The following is a 19,697-nucleotide window of genomic DNA, read 5'->3' on the forward strand; positions in this document are numbered from 1 at the left end:
TGTTTTTTAAATTATTTTTTCAATTATAGTTTACATTCAATATTATTTTGTATTAGTTTCAGATGTACAGCATAGTGGTTAGACAATCATGTACTTTACTGAGTGTCCCCCCCCAATATTTCAAGTACCCACCTGGCCCCATACATAGGTATTACGATATTATTGACTGTATTCCCTATGCTATACTTTACATTTCTGTGACTATTCTGCAACTACTAATTTGTACTTCTTAATCCCTTCACCCTTTCACCCAGCCACCCAACCCCACGCCCCTCTGGCAGTCATCAGCCTGTTCTCTGTGTCTGTGAGTCTGTTTCTATTCTGTTTGTTTGTTTATTTTGTTCTTTAGATTTCACATATAAGTGAAATCATATGGTATTTGTCCTTCTCTGTCTGACTTACTTCACTTAGCATAATACCTTGTAGGTCCAGCCATGATGTCAAAAAGGTAGGATTCCATTCTTTCTTTATGGCTGAGTAGTATTCCATTGTGTATATGTACCACAGCTTTTTTATCCACTCATCTGTTGGTGGACACTTGGGTTGCTTCCATAGCTTGGCTATTGTAAATAATGCTGCAGTGGACTTGGGGGTGGATATATTCTTTCAAATTAGTATTTTGGGGGTTTTTAAAATACATTCCCAGAAGTAGAATCACTGGGTCATAAGGCAAGTCAATTTTTAATTTTTGAGGAACCTCCCACTGTTTTCTACAGGGGCTACAGCAACCTGCATTCCCACCAATAGCACACCGGGGTTCCCTTTTCTCCACACCTTTACCACTTGTTTGTTGATTTATTTATGGGAGCCATTCTAACAGTGTGAGGTGATATCTCATTGTGGTTTTGAATTGCATCTCTCTGATGATTAGTGATGCTGGGCAACTTTTCATATATCTATTGGCCATTTCTATGTCTTCTTTGGAAAAGTGTCTCTTCAGGTCTTCTGCCCACTTTTTAATTGGGTGGTTTATTTTTATTGTGTTGAGTTGTCCGAGTTTTTATATATTTTGGATACACCTTACCAGATGTATCACTGGCGAATATCTTCTTACATTCCATAGGTTGTCTTTTCAGTTCATTGATTGTTCCCCTTGCTATGCAAAAACTTTTTAGTTTGATGTAGTCCTATTTATTTTCGTTTGTTTGTTTCCCTTACTTCAGAAGATATATCAGAAAAAATTTTGCTAAGAGAAGTGTCTGAGATTTTACTGCCTATGTTTTCCTCTAGGAGCTTTATGTTTTTAGGTCTTACATTTAAGCCTTTGATCCATTTTGAGTTTATTCTTGTAATTTACATTTCTGTGATTAGTCTGTAACTACTAATTTGTACTTCTTAATCCCTTCACCCTTTTCATTATTTTCAAAGCACCATTTATTGAATAGACTATCTTTGTCCCATTGTATGTTCTTGCTTTTGTTGTCATAGATTAATTGACCACATAGATGTTAGTTTATTTCCAGGCTATTTTGTTCCATTGGTCTATGTTACCATGCTGCTTTGATTACTATAGCCTGTTAGTATAGTTTGATATCACATAGTGTGATACCCCCCACTTTGTTCTTACTTTTCAAGATTTTTGTGTTTCTATACAAATTTTTGAATTATTTCTTCTCATTCTGTGAAATGTACCATTGGTATTTTGATAGGAATTGCATTGACTCTATAGATTGCTTTGGGTAGTATGGACATTTTAATGATATGAATTCTTCTTTTCCATGAGCACAGTATATGCTTCCACTTATTAGTATCTTCTTTGATTTCTTTCTTCAATGTCTTATAATGAGTATAGGTCTTTTACCTCTTTAATTAAATTTGTTTCTAGGTATTTTATTTTTTGATGCAATTGTAAATGAGATTTTTTATTTTTAGTTTTCTGATAGTTCATTATTGGTGTATAAAAATTCAACTGATTTCTGAATATTAATTTTGTATCCTGAGGCTTTTAAACATTTTAAAAAATTTTATCAAAGTACCTAGGATTGTATGGAGACCAACTGTTTTAGCAGATGTACAAATAACCTTAAATAATTAATAGCAAAATTAGTCAAAATGGAGTTAATTTGCAACCAAGCCTGCACTAAAATCCATCCTACCACTATATTTCACCAAGGTGCACCTTGTAATTTTTATTACAAAATTTTTTGTCATATATTTAGTCCACATTACACAGAATGTATATATTTTATATACTACATATAATTTTTGTTTATTATATATTATAAATATATGACAAAAATTATATACACACCCATATATACATATGTATACATACACATATGTAGGTGTATAGATATAGATCTATATACAGGGTGGTGCAGCAGTAGGTTTAGAGTTGTTCATATGGAGAATAATACAGTAATAAATAATAACACAAGAATGAACTGTTTCATGTACTCACAACTGTAAACCTAATTTTGCCCCATACTGTATATATACAGGGTATCCCCCAAAAAATATATACACTGCTAAAAGCTGATAGCTCAATTGATGTTTCTTTCTTTTCAGACTTAACCCATTGGAATTAATAATTATTCAAAGTGTGTGTACATTTTTGGGGGACATCACTAACAGCATAATCATACCATACCAACTGGTGGTTTAATAGTAACTTTTTGGATAAAGACAACAGATGAAAAATGGGGTGGGAGAATTATAACTATATATGGTCTCGTTGTTGGTGCATTGCACGAAGAAATTAGGTTTTAATAAATGTAACTGGTATTCCAATAATAATGACTTATATATAATTCAGTTACTGATTGGATTTAAAATACACACACACATATTAAAGCTTTAACCAGGCAAGAATCAAGGAGAATTTTTAGTTGTCTCAGAACTGTTTATTACACAACATAATTCCTCTTTTCTCAAACTCTTTTTTTCAATGCCAAATATTATGTTGAGTAAAATAATACAAATTTAACAAAGAATTGATATAAAGAATTTATAAAATGTGAATAGAGAAAACAACTAATCTATAAAGCAGCTTACTTGCCACTTTCCCCCAGTAAATCACATGGAGGGTTAATGGTGTCTTGTTCTTCTGAGATCACCACCAGGGCCACTGCTGGGCATCCGTCAGTGAAATATACAAAGCGGTGGAAAAGCGATACAGGGAGGGTACACTTTAAGTTTGCATTTCAGAAGCCAGACATCTGAGTTTGGAAAGGAACTCTGTGCAGCCTGTCTATGATATATCTGATTCAATCTCCGTGAGAAGACCTGTGTTTATGATGCAGAGATGCAAAACATCTTAGTTCACATATTTTTCAAAATATTTGAACCTCTATTTGGAGAAAACAGCATACTGAAGCCTAGTGTTGTCTGATAAAACCCTTCTCCATGTCCAAACATTGAGAATATCATCCGGCCCTTTGATGGGCAAAAACCACATACACAAGAACAAAACCTTAGCTTCAGTTCCTACAGCAGTCAGCACCTCTGAAAGCAGGATGGGGACTTCTGGCCCCTTGAAGCTGAAGCCTGTCTGTCTATCCTGCTTTGCATCTCAATATAAAAAAATAGATGGGTCCGGAGCACCTTGTTCCAGATTCCTCCCATGGAAATATCCATAATTATCCATAGCAATTAGGTCTGGAAGCCAGACTCCAGATGCACTGTTCCGGTATTTCACTGATGGATGGGATCTTGAGAAGCAGCTGTGGAGAAATAAAATGACACTCGTTGAATTTTATTCACCTTGTTGATAAAGAAGAGTATCTGTGAATATGAGACTGGCCATTAAAAGCTCTGCTAAGTGACTAAAGCACCGAATCATGAATTGCTCTGCGCCAGCCTTTGATTGGGACAGTAAGATCGGGGTGAGCCAAGCTCCTGGTTCATCCCACCCAGGGTCCTGCCACAGCTGCTCTCAGGGAGGAGATGGGTTTGGGAGCAAATTTTAAATAGGAGGCCATTCCCAGGTAAAAATTAACACTCACAGATTGAATTTTTTTACAGGTTTATGTCAAAAGGTTTTAATTACAAGTCTACCATCAAATTATGTTGCCCTTCTATACAAAAATATATTACAATTCAAAATTACCCCCCTCCAATTTCTGATTCTGCCCAGTATCAGCTGAGGATTTGGGGTGCCTCGGTTGAGCCTTTCTGAGAGTCCTTTCACCAGCTTCATCAGGACTGTCTCTCACTTGAGTGGTTGTGGTGCTGCTGAAGTTATTTTTAGAATGACTCCTAAGAGTTCACAGAACACAGGATTGTCACCGCAAGGACCCCCCTCCCGACTGATACAAGCAGACATTGTCACACATTGCCCGAGAACTTAAAATCACAGAACCTCAGGCCGTTCCCCAAACCTACTGAGTCAGAACCTGAATTTTAATCGGGACCCGAATGCATGTGGCATTTTGAGAAACACTGGAATACATGGCTGGTATGTTCAGAGCTACTCTCTATCTCCCTTGAGACAGAAAGCCAAAAGCAGGTACCGGGGACAGGTACCGAGCCACCACGGCTTACCTAGTGCGTTTCACTGGTACCTACCTGTACCACCTTGGACACGTAGGTTTCTGTAACTGGGAGCCGTCCCTGAGAGCTGACACGGCACACCCTTCATGCACTGGGGATGCAGGGCCACGTGACCTTTGACTGAAAATAAAAATGGAAATGGCCCATCCTGGGAATGCAAAGATCCCAGACACCACAGAGCTCATTATACTCCATTACCACCATCTCATTACTCTCCGCATGCTTGCCTGTCACAGAAGGAGCCGAACAAAAGAAGCCTGTTTTTCCAGCAGCTTGGGGAGAAATCTTGTGGTTTGAGAGAAAATATAAGAACAAGGGGTGCAGGCTTTTATAAACAATAAGGTCCTATGGACACACTTAACTGCTGTATCCTGCCCAGTGATTTTGGTCTTTAAATTATTCTTACTGGAAAGTATGTGACTCCCAATAGATTATAGTATTCATTTGGTAAAAGGTGTGGTGAGGCTTCATAATTACATTAAGGTATATTGGAAACGCCATCAAGAAAGTTTCAGGAACAAATCTTTCTGTGTTTTGTAATTTGTTAGAGACTGTGTGAGCACTTGAGTTACTTGTGATAGCGGCAGAGCTGTATTACCTTAGTATATAGCATGTGAAAATCTAGGATTTACCAAATAAATGAAACAGGAGGGCAGTTTTTACCTTCCAAAATAAACTCATCATAGATTATTTTACATCATCAGATGGCCTGCTACAGTGGTATTATTAGGCTTCAGTGCAGTTTTGTTAAATACATGTGAATAAATAATCTCCCTTCTAAACATCAGCCTGAAATATGGCTCATAGCCTATATGGAAAATGTGTCTCTATATTCTAACATTGATAACAACATGAGATAAGATGTCAAAATGATTCAGTGAATTAATGATCACTTGCAAATGAAACTTAGTTCATGTACTTTACTCAGGATAGGCAGGATATTTTTGGATCTTTTAAAGACTAAAATTAATTTCTGAATTAGCATAGGAGTAGAAAGCAGATTTTGGAAGTTTGATTTGAGTTGAAAGCAAAAATCAAGAATAAAACAAATAAATATTGTGGAGAGGTATTCCTCAGATCTAAGATGTAATAGTCTCAGCAGTTAGCACATATTTATACTATAATAATGTTAACCAAAATTATATTACCTTTTGTATTTCTGAAAGTGCTTATTTGTTGATGTCATATTTCTCCCTCAAGTTTAATGATAACATATAACAAACCAGACTTTTTAAGAGGCTCAAAATCCACAAAATAACTACCTTAAAGCCATAAACATCACAGAGAGAAAGCTACCTAACTGCACAGGCCATGCTTCCTGGCCATGTTGCTTACTGATGGGCAGAGAACGTACCCCTGAAATCAGTAAGGGAAGAGTTACAGGGGATGGGGGTGGTTGCTAGGGGGAAATCTGCTTCTTTTCCGGGTTCCACACTTCGCTATAAAAGTTTAATTTTGCCCTCAAAGATGTAATTTTGCTAATAAATATTAGTGCATGAACTTTGCACAACTTTTTAAAAACCTGAATTCCTATATTTTACTTTGGGCTTTCCTTCATAGCACAAGAAATTTATAGCTCTTTTTCCAAAGACAGCTCTTTATCTCAGTAATGAGAGTGCTTATCTCTGCCACCTGTTCACAAAGGCCTTACGCCGAGCTGGCTGAGCCTGACCGCTATGTCATTAAGGCCCTTCTCTTTCCGTTCCTTTGCAAATGAGCATTTGAAACTGGCTCCCAAATTTGAAGTAAACAGATCAATTGCATTTGGTCTTTAAGAACCTAATATTGATATTTCCAAATGAAAGCAGGCAAAAATATATGTCTTTGCATGCAGAGCAGGTTAATTTGCATTAAATTAGACAATAAATTATATAGTATAGATATAAAGGAATGTAAATGGGTCATAATGAAAAACGGAATGAATTTGTTTCATTCTGTTCAGTAATTTGACATAACATGGTGGTAAATGACATTATTTGAAGAAAGCGAGAAGTGATAAATTGAGAGTTGTAACACATTAGACATTTCTTTCTTTCTTTTAAATATGCCTGTCTCCTCTCTGTTGTGGACAGGGCGGCTCTTCTGATTTCTCCTCTGATTAGGAAGCCGTGGGGGTGCCCATTAAAAGTACAGTGCCGCTCCCCCTCGGGTGGACTGAGCCCAATTATTTTGGAAGTGGCATTTCAACGAGTCCCCCAGATGATTCTTTGGGGGAATAAGCAAAGATTTGAGGATTAATCATGTTCTAAGGAATGAACATTCTAATGCAAATGTCTATATTTATCCTCAAGCTGACTCTTTAGTCGTGAAATTCTCATGAGTTTGTGTGTGATCTTCTGTTGTGTATTTCAAACCCTTTTGATAAAAATGTAGTTACTTTGATAGTGAAATTTTGAGCTAAGAAAATATCTGTTCAATTCTTACAATCAACTCAGTATGAACTCGGTTCTTTTAGAACATGATATGGATTAAATAAGTACTAATAAAATCACTTCTATAAATATTATGAAATGAATCTCTACAGAGGGCCTTTGCTCTGGCTACTAATTCCCTCTGACTGAGAAAGAAGAATCGTCCCACTGTGGCTCCTTCTCTGACCTTATGAAGTTTTCTGCTGAAATGTCAGATGCTCAGAAGGAAGTGCTTGACCCCCCTCCCATCAAAACAATATATCCCCCAACACCTTGCCTACTCTCCCTTACCCTACTTAAGTTTTCTCCAGCCTTTCTTTCTGTACCTGCCTGAATGTGACCACTTACTTATATCCAAGGCCAGACACCTGGTCTGTCTTGAGCACCAGGGTGTCCGCAACTCCTAGAAGTTGCCCTGACACTCAATAAATATGTATTGAATGAATGAATATATTGATCAATAGGAATTAACTAGTACATATAAATGATACATCTAGTATCTAGCACATAGATATTTATTTGCAAATCAGCCTAAAAAATGATAAATGTTTCCTGTTGCTGGTCAAATGACAACAGAGCCTGTTGGATTCTCTGCCCAAGTGAAAATGCGGTGTCCAGGATGGGACAAGGCACTGGGGGATACTTCAGCCCTTTCAGCTTCATAGTTATTTTCTGTGTCAACAGCTCCCTGCAGGTCTGTTGCAGGCTTCCTACTAGATTAGTAAATGTCAATTTACAGGTTTAATTTATGCCATATCCCTTTCTAAAAAGGATTCTACCTTTTCTTGGTCATTTTAATATTTCTTTCCCTTTTAGATTTAATTCATTCCTGCATTCTTTGCAATTATCCATTGCAAAGAAACCCTAATATTGTTTATTTAAGAAAATAAAAATAGAAGTGTAAGATTTACATTTTGCAATATTTTACAAAATTTCTGTCATTACAATATTTCAAAATTAAATCCATGTTGTTTCTGATACTTTGATCATTTTTGTTAAGATATGTTTGTTTTTCTCCCAGTCAAAAGATGTATTTTCATGAAATAAGATAATTTGATTCTGAAGTTGAACGACGTGAGAATACCTGTCGTGGGCTCTTGTACACATGTGTTCATTTTTATGTGTGACCGCTCCCATCTCAGTCCTCCCACAGCCTCATGCCCATTCAAATGCATGTATTACTCTCGCATTTTCACACTGAGGAACCCGGGGCTCAGAGAAGCTCAGTGGCTTCCCTTGATTCACCTAACTGGTTAGACACAGATCTGGAGCCCAGAGCATGTCTTCTTATTTCAGGTTATTTGAGCAAAATTGACTCAAGAAACAACAGTAGAATTACTACTTAGGTGCTATTTCTTTTTACTTCAAGCTGTTGAACATTATGCATCCACACTCCTAAAGCCCCGTTTTATGTGCAGAATTTGATGGTGAGCCACGATCTCTAGCTTCTGCATAGGATGTGCTCTTTCTTGTAAGCGGTGGTGCTGGTGTGAAGGTGCCTGCACAGAAGCAGGGGATATCAGAGGCCCAGTGTCCTCTCCAGTGCCCCAGTCTGCCCACCCCTCTTTGTCCCTGGAGCTTATACCTCTTTCAGTGCCACAGAACTAAGCCCTTTTCTCTCTCCTCCCACCACCAGTGCCACAGCTCAGAGGCCAGGGGATGCTTTGGTTCTGAGCCAGCTTATCCGTTCCAGTCAGCCCTAGCAGCAGTGAGCGGGTGACCAACCTTTTATGACAAATGGTAGCTCTTTTACAGCAGCTGTCGCAGGCCTGGTCCTACAGGAATTTGTAGGTTCTGCCTAGTCCTCCAGGGCTCCTGGACCTGCAGCAGGTGTGGCTGTCACAGAGCACCCGTGGGGCTATTACAGTCCCCTTTGGCCCTCCAGAGTCACAACCTCTCTCAGCCTGCACGCCGACCATTCATGTTCCGGACGTGAGTCCTCAAACCCATTAATTTCAGAATCACGTTACAGATGAAAATTGGCAGTGCCCGAACTGTCTTGACCCAGACTTTGTGAAGGGGAGAAGTAGGAAAAGAAAAATGATATGATAGCATCAAAAGGCTGACATTGGATGATGTAAGGGGTGTTGGGGAAGTGGGTCATAAAGTGCTATGTAGACACGGGTACTGTACCTGCATGAACTCTGCAATGCAGGGAAGCCTTTGCTGCGGTTGGTCTGGTTTGTGGGGCCTGCTTTCCCTTTTCTCTCTGACCCCCTGGTGTTTCCATTGCACTGGTCACACTGCAGTTCTCAACCCTCATCTTGGTCAAGGCGAGGCTCTCGGAATTGTGTTCCACCATCATAATTGTCCTGGACATCTGGGACATTTTGGGCAAAGTCAGTTTCTCCAGCCTTTTTTCTTGTGATAACATCGTTCCAGTTCCTTTCAAAGACATAAATGCTTACTAATGGTATTCTGAGTCCAGAATGCTGAGGACTCATTGTCAAATAGACTGTAATGTGGAAGAAAATTACTACTAAACAAAAGTTCATTATCTTTGACTCGGCAAATATATACACCACCTCAAGAATTTTTGGAGCACATTCCTAGAAGAGGTTGTGTGAGAATTATTTTCTTGAAATTGCCCAAAATAAAGTAAGTCTTGTTAGTACGGATCTTTCTTGAGCATGAGTGGTAGAGAGCATGAATTCCAGAACTTGCACTTTTGACCTTTGACTCCTTGTCTCTCTGCTTTGTCCAAGTTCTCTCTGTTTCTCTTGCCAATTACTGTGCCCACCCATGAGCAACTGAAAGGATCACAATGGATGAAAAGGAGTATAAACAATGCTCCTTTTAGAAAGCCTTGTCTCATTCAGTGCTATGCATAATACTTAAAAATGCAAATGTATTTTGCACAAATGTTTCCATAGGGAAACACTATGAACTTATAGTTTTATCAAAAACATGCTAATAAAAATATATACTATACTATTCAAATATTTAATAATTCTATTATTATATATTTTTTCTTTTATATATATGTTTTTATTCATTTCAGAGAGAGGAAGAGAGAGGGAGAGAGAGAGATGGAAACATCAACATTGAGAGAGTCATTGATTGGCTGCCTCCTGCACGCCCCCTACTGGCGATTGAGTCCAAAACCCAGGCATGTGCCCCGACCCGGAATCCAACCGTGACCTCCTGGTTCATGGGTCAGCACTCAACCACTGACACACCAGCCAGTCTATTACAATTTTTCTTAATATTAGCATAGGGTAATTGTGATATCCATAAAGGTAGAGCTTAAGATTCTTGTCCCTTGCCTAGGACTGTTAGTCATTAATTTCTGGTTAATGGTATGCTAATAAAAATCTCCTAATGCCCAGTAAATGCTTAGAATAAGAGGATTTTTCACACACGCCCTCAGATCATATCACCACTTAAAAGGCCAGCAGACCCTTTCATTCCTTATCATTAGATGTTTTTAGAGACTTCTAGAATCAAAGAACAGTGATAAAATTACATATCTAACTCTACCAGTGATGAATAATGTTCATTCCACTATAAAATGTTTGGATATACAATTAACCCTTGAATAACACAGGTTTGAACTATGCAGGTCTACTTACATGTAGTTTTTTCCATCTTGTAAACAGACAACATGAACTTATGGTATTTTACATGTATTTTCTCTTATGATTTTCTTAGTAACATTTTTTTCTCTAGCTTATTTTATTGTAAGGATACAGTATGTAGTATATGAAAACATATAAAATCTGTGTCAATTGACTATGTTATTGATAAGGCTTCCAGTCAGCATTAGGCTATCAGTAGCTAAGTTTTGGGAAGTCAAAAGTTACACAGGGATTTTGGACTGCATGTGGGGTTAGTGCCCCTAACCCATACATTGTTCAATGATCAATTGTAATGACTGTTTTCTTGGTTTTAGACTTGTAAGTTCTTGCCAATACTATTAAACCCTCCAGAAGTAGGAAGAATTGACAGCAGAAACTCAAGGAGTATCATAATTAAAATATATTCTTGGAAAATATCAACATAAGATAATATTCAGTATGATGTTGGCATGTGAACAGTCAGACGCAATGAATCTAATTATGCAGAGCAGTTATTTTGGACCTATCATTCATCTGAACGCTCTCTAAATCAAGATTGAATTAATTACTAGCAAAGGGAAAGGTAAGGAACTTGCCTTCCCTCAAAACAGTCAGTGATTTTTATTAACATGGAATTCATAGAATTCTCTGTGCTGCTCCAATTGTTCAGAAATCCTCATGTTTCTGTGTTGTTTTTTTAATTAAGTAGCCTGTGTACAATATATCAGTAAAGCATTTACCTATTGGCAATTTCAAAACTTTCGAATGGCTTTTCTCTCAAACATACTAGACAAGAATATTCAAATCCTGTGCTTGGGTGATCCTGAAGAAGCAGACTAATCATTGATCATCAAAGCTATTGGCTTTAAAGTGGCCCCAAGCAAGGGACTTTGACTAGCAGAACAGAGGTAAAGCTGTCCACAAGTACCATCAAAATTAAGGAATTCCAACACCCTGTTGCTGCAGGCTTGAATGGAGAGCTCAGAATTGGGGCTGTTCCAAGGCAGTTGCAGTTAAATCCCAGCGTGCCATGTGGGTCTGAGCTCTGGAGATTGAGCTGAAGGGTGTTTCCTAAAGTCAGCTGCAGCTCAGTTGGTCCTGTGTGTTCTCTACTCACCACCATTAGATAACCATTTCTCCTTGCTGCCCATGTCCTCCATTGTCCTAGGTGTTCCTTACCCCATCCGCCTCAATGGAGGGGCTTCTCCTGGCACTTCTGTTCCTGTGATTCTGGCTGTTATCAATGACAAAATATCGGCTCTCAATCAACGCCTTCTTTTCCTTGTGTCAACCCAGCCTCTTAGCGCTCATAAAGCTTTATTTCCCCATGTGCAGAGGTTCTCTGGTCCACAGCATGGCTTCAAAGCCACACCTCTTCCCCTACAATGCAACGAAATGAAACATAGTGACTCACAACTACTACAAGGCGAGTGCTGTGTAGCCTCGATGTATAAATTAAACCAGTTATGACAACCGTGTACCTCTTCAGAGGAAGGTATACTAAATGCAGATGCTTCGATTTGGAGGGTAAGAGTTAAGCAAAATATAACTTAAAAAACATTTTTTTAAAATCTGTTTCTCTTAGGCACTTAGGTTGTTGTAAGTCTGAACATTTTGGTTCTTTCATTGTCCAGGGAAAAACTGCTGATGGGAACAAATTCTAGTTCACTTCTCAGAAACAGCATAAAGATGGCCTGCCATCGTGGCTTATTCATTGGCTCCTGACTTTAATAATTTGATGCAAAATTTAAGGTGCAAGGCCTGGGGAATGATAAGAGGTTTTTAGGTTTGACTGTCTGCCTGATCCCCTTAGTGAGCAAGCCAAGCGACATTCGTTAGCCTGAGAACACTGATGTTTCAGTGGCCTGTTCAGTGTGGATTTATCTCAGAATCACTGTCCTTATAGGGAGATCAGGTTTGGGAGCAAAGCTAGGCAGCTGGGTGATGCCGATAAGCTGATTAGCTTGACATTTCTGTCATTCCATGTTATTCATTTGATATTCTGCAGATTTCAACATTTTTGTCCAAAAGAAATTCAAATATGTCTTTGATGAAACAAGTTCTATTTGAATGTTAGTTGGGCCTTCATGTCTCTTATTTTCTTTCAGCTGGGTCCCGGGCCTCATACAGCAGCCAGCACGGCCACCTGGGCCCGGAGCTGAGGGCCCTGCAGTCCCCAGAGCACCACATAGACCCTATCTATGAAGACCGAGTCTATCAGAAGCCCCCTATGAGGAGTCTCAGCCAGAGCCAGGGGGACCCTCTGCCGCCAGCACACACCGGCACCTACCGCACGAGCACAGGTGTGTATTCGGGACCCACTCGGGCCTGTCCAAGGTGGGGGCGTGCTTGGTATTTTCCGTAACACTCCCTCGTGAAAGGAGGCGTGTGTGTGTGTTTGTGTGCATGCATGCGCATTCATGTGTGCGTGTGTGTCCTCTCTCCTTACAAGCGTTATGACCCGCTTCTATCATAAATGCTTGTGACGATGATGGAAACCAAACCTAAGTCCAGTTTACCTCCCCGAGTACGCTGTAAGGGAAAGAAGTGCCATGAAGGTTGTAAGCTTATTTTGTCAAATGGGCAAATAGAAGGCAGCAGGACTAATTTCTCATTCATCATTATTAATGTATGTAATGAATATAAGTACTCCAAGAAAACACAGTCATTACATGGGACATAAAAGGCATATGCCTAGTTCTGGTAAGTGGTTTTTTTTATGATATAGTCTGTCTATTTGGCAAGCTTGGGGAAACAATGTATTTACTAAAAATGTAGCATGCTTTGTAAGGAAAACTGGAATTTACTTCATACACACTATTAGACTGAATTATATGAAATTATTGTTTAAAGATTGGATATTGGCCATTGCACATGGTTCGATCAGCTGTATAACACTCCTGGATTAAATATATATTTTGAATTGAACACCAGCAGAGGCTGCAAGAAGAAAGACACGTATTTTCCCAGAACGTGCAGCCATTTGCAAAATAATTGGTCAAATGTCATGACTAAATGTGCCGGAGAACACTTATCTTAACTATAAAATAGATATAATTAAGATGTTGAAAATTGCACTTATTATAAAGCCACGCATTGCTGAGTAATCTTAGGAAATATTCTGTAGCTGATTTGCCGGAGAGCAGCGCTCTCTCCTTCCTTTCTAGTGACACACGTTTCCCTGAACTGGACTGCGGCGTGGGAAAGTGGGATTCTGGCCTAGAACTGGGCACACAGGGCTCTGTGTCCTCAGACTGTTGCAGCTCGCAGTTACCACGAAGTAGAGCATAGCCATTTTGTTAACTGCATTACGATACTAAATTACATGTTTTGAAATCCAGTCAAGCTAAGTTGCTGTTATGGTTGATTATGGATATTTACATTTCAGTATTTTTACTTTATCATAGGAAAAAAAGCACAAAATATACTTTATTTTATTTTTGACATCGTAAATATCATCCAGTGTTACTAATACATATCTTGGTTTAGATGAGAAAGAATACCTATTTATTCTTTGGTCAGAATCTCTCTCACCTTCAGCCTGTTAAATCTGCACCTGTCTGAGGTTGGGCTATACAGCACTTAGTTTGTTGCATATTATTAACTAAGGTAATTTTAATTTTATGCATCCCTTATAAAAGACAGAGATAACCTCAGAGATGTTCAGTATCTAGTTTGAACAAAAACTGACAACGAAAGGATTATGTTCCTCTCTGTTTTATATTCATTTGCTCTTAGACTTATTTCATTAATAAACTTCTGGAGGTTAATGAAAAATTAGCTACAATAAGGCATAATACTTTATTCATCTATGTCACATTAAAGACAGGGAAAGACATTCACACTTCTAAAAAATAAACAGAACTAGAGATTTTTCTAAGGCAGGGGTTGGCAAACTGTAGCTCCTGTAGTTACCTGTCTCAGTAACACTCGTGAGCTAAGCATGATTATTACATTTTTAAATGGTTTACAATCAAAAGATAGAATCTATTTTGTGATATTTAAAATGTATATGAAATCCACATTTGAGAATTCATAAATAAAGTTATTGGGATACGGCCACGCCCATTCACTTAGTATCAGCTATAGCTGCTTTCCCTCTGCAGCGGCCACGATGAGTAGTTGTGACAGAGACCAGATGGTAAAGCTGAGAATATTTATTTACTGGCACTTTACAGAAAAAGTTTGCTGTCCTCCGCTCTCAGCCATCGATGGAGAGCCATGCTGATTGAATGAACGAGTGTTATTCTTTGGTCCCTCCTGTGAGGGGAGGCAGCAGGGCAGTGTCCTCTAAGTGCTTCAAAAGAAAAGCCTGTTTGCCTGGGCTTTTTCCAGTAACAGTAATCTGTGCCCTGGCAGAGATCTGCTGAGCTTGTGACATCCAGCTGTCAAAGATCCCATGCCAGCCTGCACCATGGAACTTGAGACACTTTGGAGGAAATATGCTGACTTTCTGCAACACTAGGGAAATTCCCAGAAGTGTGCGGGTGGTCTCTTGGGATGACAGGTGGGGAGAACCATCTCTCTCCATCTCCTGAGCATAAAGCCATGAGTTGTCACCCACCCCGGTTACTCCTATTTCTACACTTAATTCACTTCATTTAAAATCCTACACTTTCCTAGCTAACCCTGCAACTCCAGGAGCTATCAGAACCCACATATTTGAGAAAATGCCTGTAAGAGGGTATATATCTTTTACTCATAAATTATGTACATATGATATAATATTATCAGATTATATCTAGTAAAAGCCAAGATTAAAAATTGATATAAAGAAACATTATAGGATTGCTTTCCCATATCCAGGAGGACATTTTTCACATCCCCTGTGTTGTGTTGCACACAACCCCACACTAGAGTCACTGGTACAGACATTTAAGAGGCTCCAGGGCCAGAGCAAGTGCCCTAAATCTTTGGGAAAAGAGCACATGTTCTTATGGGGCCTATCAGAGTTGAAGTGTTCAGGAGCCACTGGCTTTTGGCTCAGCTTGGTGGCCAAGTGACTTGAGCAACCAGTCTTATTTCTTTGCCCTTAAGTAGCAGGCTACTGGCTGGAGTTCCTCCAGTTTAATTCCTGAAGCATTTCCAGATGATATCAGGGAGAGCGGGGCTGGGGAATCGAAGGCCAGTCACCCCTCTTCAAGAGGTCAGCCCTTGGGAATGAAGACAGGTACCTGCTTAAACAATTAGGGAATCACTAGATGGTACCATAGCATCAAGCAGGTGAGACCGAATGGCAAAGTATATAGCACGCCACTACCTTCAGGACTGTTCAAAATGCTTTGAATATATTTACAAATCCCCAAACCACCCACTTTACAGATCGGAATACTGAGGCACAGAGACGTTGAGTAAGCTGCCCAAGGTCACACTGGTTGTATAGAGCCAGTCTTCAAAGTTCACACCCAGGCAGTCTTGTCTTAGAACCTGGGCTCTTAAGAGTCACCTTGGTTGACTGACCCTACACTTGTAAAAATCATCATTTAAAACCAAAATAAATATGGATTAATTCTCCTCTATAGAGCTTCGGGATTTTCTATATGCTGTTATTCAAATAGTATCTGTTAAAGACATGCCATGTGCTAGATACACTGGGAGGTTCAAGGACGCATCACTCTTGGCTCTGTGGCCACTCTCCTCTCCCTGCCCTGGGCTAACCCCATCCCTGGGCCTCCTTTGCCCCAAACACCACAAGGGCTTTCCTGAGTAATAGACAATTCTAGAGTGAGAGATACACAAGGGCATGACTGCACAGGAAAGACCAGGAAACAATTATAAATCTTAAAGATGAAATGTGAAAGCTCCCTAAACTTCCCACCAAAGGGGATTTCTCAGTGTTGCTTCTTAGGCTCAAACAGCCAGCATCTTTTTCCACCCATCCTCTCTGTCTTTCTCCCCCGTCTCTCCTTTTCTGCTACCATCCTAAGCCACTCACCCCTGTGACATTATAAAGGCTGATACAAACCTCCGACTCTAACTCAGATTAGGAGCACAGTCTTACTTTGGGTATTCAGAAGATGTTCTCTAGGCTTCCCTAAATTAAATCTCCCTAACCATACTGATGGAGACCTTACATATGTGCATTTATATACATTTAAGTAATGTAAGAGGATCAGGGTGCACAAATCCTGCTTCTCACCTCTTTCATTCCAGGCTTATGGATGGTGAAACATACGAATAAGTTAATAGAATTTAAGTCAGCTGAACAGGCCACGGCTATGCCAGAGAACGTGGTCTAAAGAGGGTCTTCTGCACCCCACCCCAGACCTAATTCAAACACCTCAGGCTCAGGCATCCCAGCCACTGCAGGACAAAAACCGCAGACCTCTTCTCCACCCAGGCCCAGCAAAGGGAGACAGCCTCCCTGGGCCCAGATGTGCTCTTAGTGAAGAGGCAGAGAGAAGGCCGAGCAGCTGCCCCCGTGCCCCAGGGTAGAAGCCAGCATCGCAGCCCCAGAGATCAGAGGTCTGGCAGCCTAAGAGAAGGTAAAATCCACTTGATTCAGGTAAAACCACTGAATCTGCAGTGGTCCGTGGTCAAGAGGGCTCCCCGAACAGTGCCATTTCGCCAGACATGACAGCCACTCCTTTCTTGGGGAGCCTGTAAATGAGGGGAGAGGGGCAGAGACGGAGGCTGCCATCCGCGCTCTCTGGGCAGGGAGGCAGAACTGTGCGGACGGCCGCAGGGAAAGCAGGCCCGCGAGTAGGACTGTGGTGTGAAGTTGCCCACCTGCTTTTGTAGGACAACCAGCTAACATCTCACATGATGAAGATTTAAAGAGGCACACTCTTCCCTGGGGTGTCTGTTTAAATAAAACATACATTTCATCTGGGATAGGCTTCTCAAAACCAGAGTTTATATCATGAGTACAGCCAGACCAGGAATGTGTCAGCCTCACGGATTTGCTTATGGTGAAGTCTATTAAAGCAGAAACTAAATAATACAAATTTTTATTTCAAACTCAAGACACATCGATGACTGTCAACTTAGGAGCCCTTTGATTAACATAAACGCTTGACTCTAACAACCCCCCAAACACATCTTTCTCAACTAGTGAGAATGGCCAGTGTCGGCTGCACTGACAGACACGTGCATTTCCTGTTAGATAAATGTGATTCTAAGTGAGTGGAGAAAACGAGCTTTCTGTGATAAAAATGTCAGCTTGTAATAAAGAATGAACTATCATAGACACATTGCAAGGAGAAAACATGCTGAATATCTTTCCGAGGTTGACAAGTATTGCAGAATGAAAAGAAAAAATGTGGTGAAAATATTTGCACGTGCGGGCAGAGTATTTTAAAAAATCTTAACTCTGCAGTAATCGCCTGTGCTTAATAAAGTTATAGGAGGATCACATAGGACCTTCATATTCATAAATTTTATTACTATTCTTCAAAGATACATAAATAGCATTTTCAATTAAAATCGCTTGAGTTTATAAAAATGTAGATTATTAGCAGTTTATTATTTATGAGATGATATTACTTCAAACTGTAAAAGTGATTGCTTCTCAGCAAGTCAGATTAGGTCCTTCATAACTTCTTAGTTAAAATTTTTCCCTTTTTTATCTAAAAAGACAGGGACACATTATTACCCAGTTGGAAATGTTTAATAATCCCAATGATAAATAACGTCTTAAAGCGAGGAAGAGCTTCCAGATGCTTACCTATATCAACTCACTTAAAGTGATGTAAATAAAAAATCTAATTATAGCTGAATGAAGACAGGGTGTTTGCTAGTAGAACAGTTCATAGTAAAATTCAGAAATATCAACATCAACTCCAATAATAATGACTCCATTACTACTAAAAATTCTGCATTAAATGCCACTTCCCACAAATGTAATAATATCTGACATTAAAAGGTTATCTTAAATTTAACCTTGAATATTTTTCCATTGAGTTTAGAATGGATCAACCTGTGCAGAGTGCAGAAAGCTGGAACACTTTTACAATTAAGTTCTAAAGGACAATACTCTTAGAATTGTAGTGGATTGGATACTAAAGGTCCCTAATTCCTAAAGTAATAGACTCGAACCCTCTTGAAGAGTGTGTTGGCCTTGTTGTTGGACCCACAGTCACCTAAGCCACCTTTATTTTCTGAGCTTGCAGAGTGAATACATATTATTTAACTAGCTTATTGCATGCGTAATTTGTATTTATGTAACATGTAAATGTTTTTTATGTTTCTGTATTTTTTGTATATAGAAATACACCTAAAACAAAGATAAATAATACAAAAACAGAAACTTCTTTCTTCCTTTTGTTGAACTCTACTTTATATATCCCCCCTGAGTTTCTTCATGTGCCAGACTCTTGTATTTTATTCTGCTCTTTTTTCCCCTCTCTCAGTAAATGCCTGTAACCATCTCTCATCATCAGAGTACCTGGAGAATGTTTGATTTCATTAAAAAGGATCTCTCTTCCCCTCTCAAATATTCACATAAAACATATCTCTCTTCTTTTTCTTACACACCAGACCTTCACTTGTGTAGCTCTATGGGAAACAGATAATTTCATGAACAACGTAGAAGTGGGGTGACATATCAAGTCACCTGCTGAAGACGCTACTTCTGATATCTCCTCAAAGAGACCACTATGATGGTTCATTGAGCTCTAAGAGCTTAGTCAGGGAGAAGGGTTGTTTGCAGGGCAGGTGAGGAGAGGAGTGTTCACAGAGCTGATGAAGCACCTTCCACTTCAGATGTTTGCCACAAGAAGCTTCAGTTGAATAGAGAAATCCTACAAGGGCGATTTGGTCAACTGAGCTCTAAAACTCAACAAAGAAAAAAGGTATAACAGAACAGGAATTAAGGGAAATACTGCATTAAAAGAAAGTCTTCCAATAGTGTGACCAACACCCGCTTATCCATGCTAATAGAGACTGTGGTTTGGGTCTGCACAGGCTGGCCAGAAAGGGGAGTTTCATCTTTATGTGTCGAAGTCATTTTTTTTATGTCATGCTTAAAAATACAAGGCAGTATATTGTTACATTACTAACTGTTAGATTGAGATCTGTTAGAGTCTCACACATTTCTTTTCTATCCGATCATATAACCTGTTCTTACTGTAGTGTATATTTCTCGCCATTTGTATTGCTACTTTACATTTTCATTGCATTGATCGGTCTCTAATTTATTTCGATTTGGAAATACCAACTTGAATTCTGATTTTATCTTTTGAAATTCTCATCAGCTATCATATTTATTGTGGCCTAACAGACATTGAACCTATGGATT

General features: G+C 39.3%; 1 protein-coding gene across 2 annotated transcripts in view; it reads left to right on the plus strand.

Annotated features, from left to right (window-relative positions):
* The window catches only part of CTNND2 (catenin delta 2), a 688,599-nt gene that overhangs the window by 408,823 nt on the left and 260,079 nt on the right, over positions 1-19,697 (plus strand). For both annotated transcript variants that reach the window (XM_087815345.1, XM_087815346.1), the window contains one exon: positions 12,568-12,762. In XM_087815345.1, the coding sequence (XP_087671471.1) occupies positions 12,568-12,762 (195 nt within the window). The remainder of the gene's footprint in view (positions 1-12,567; positions 12,763-19,697) is intronic.

The sequence above is a fragment of the Miniopterus natalensis genome, chromosome 3, assembly GCF_054644295.1.
Source record: "Miniopterus natalensis isolate mMinNat1 chromosome 3, mMinNat1.hap1, whole genome shotgun sequence".
Classification (NCBI taxonomy): Eukaryota; Metazoa; Chordata; class Mammalia; order Chiroptera; family Miniopteridae; genus Miniopterus; species Miniopterus natalensis.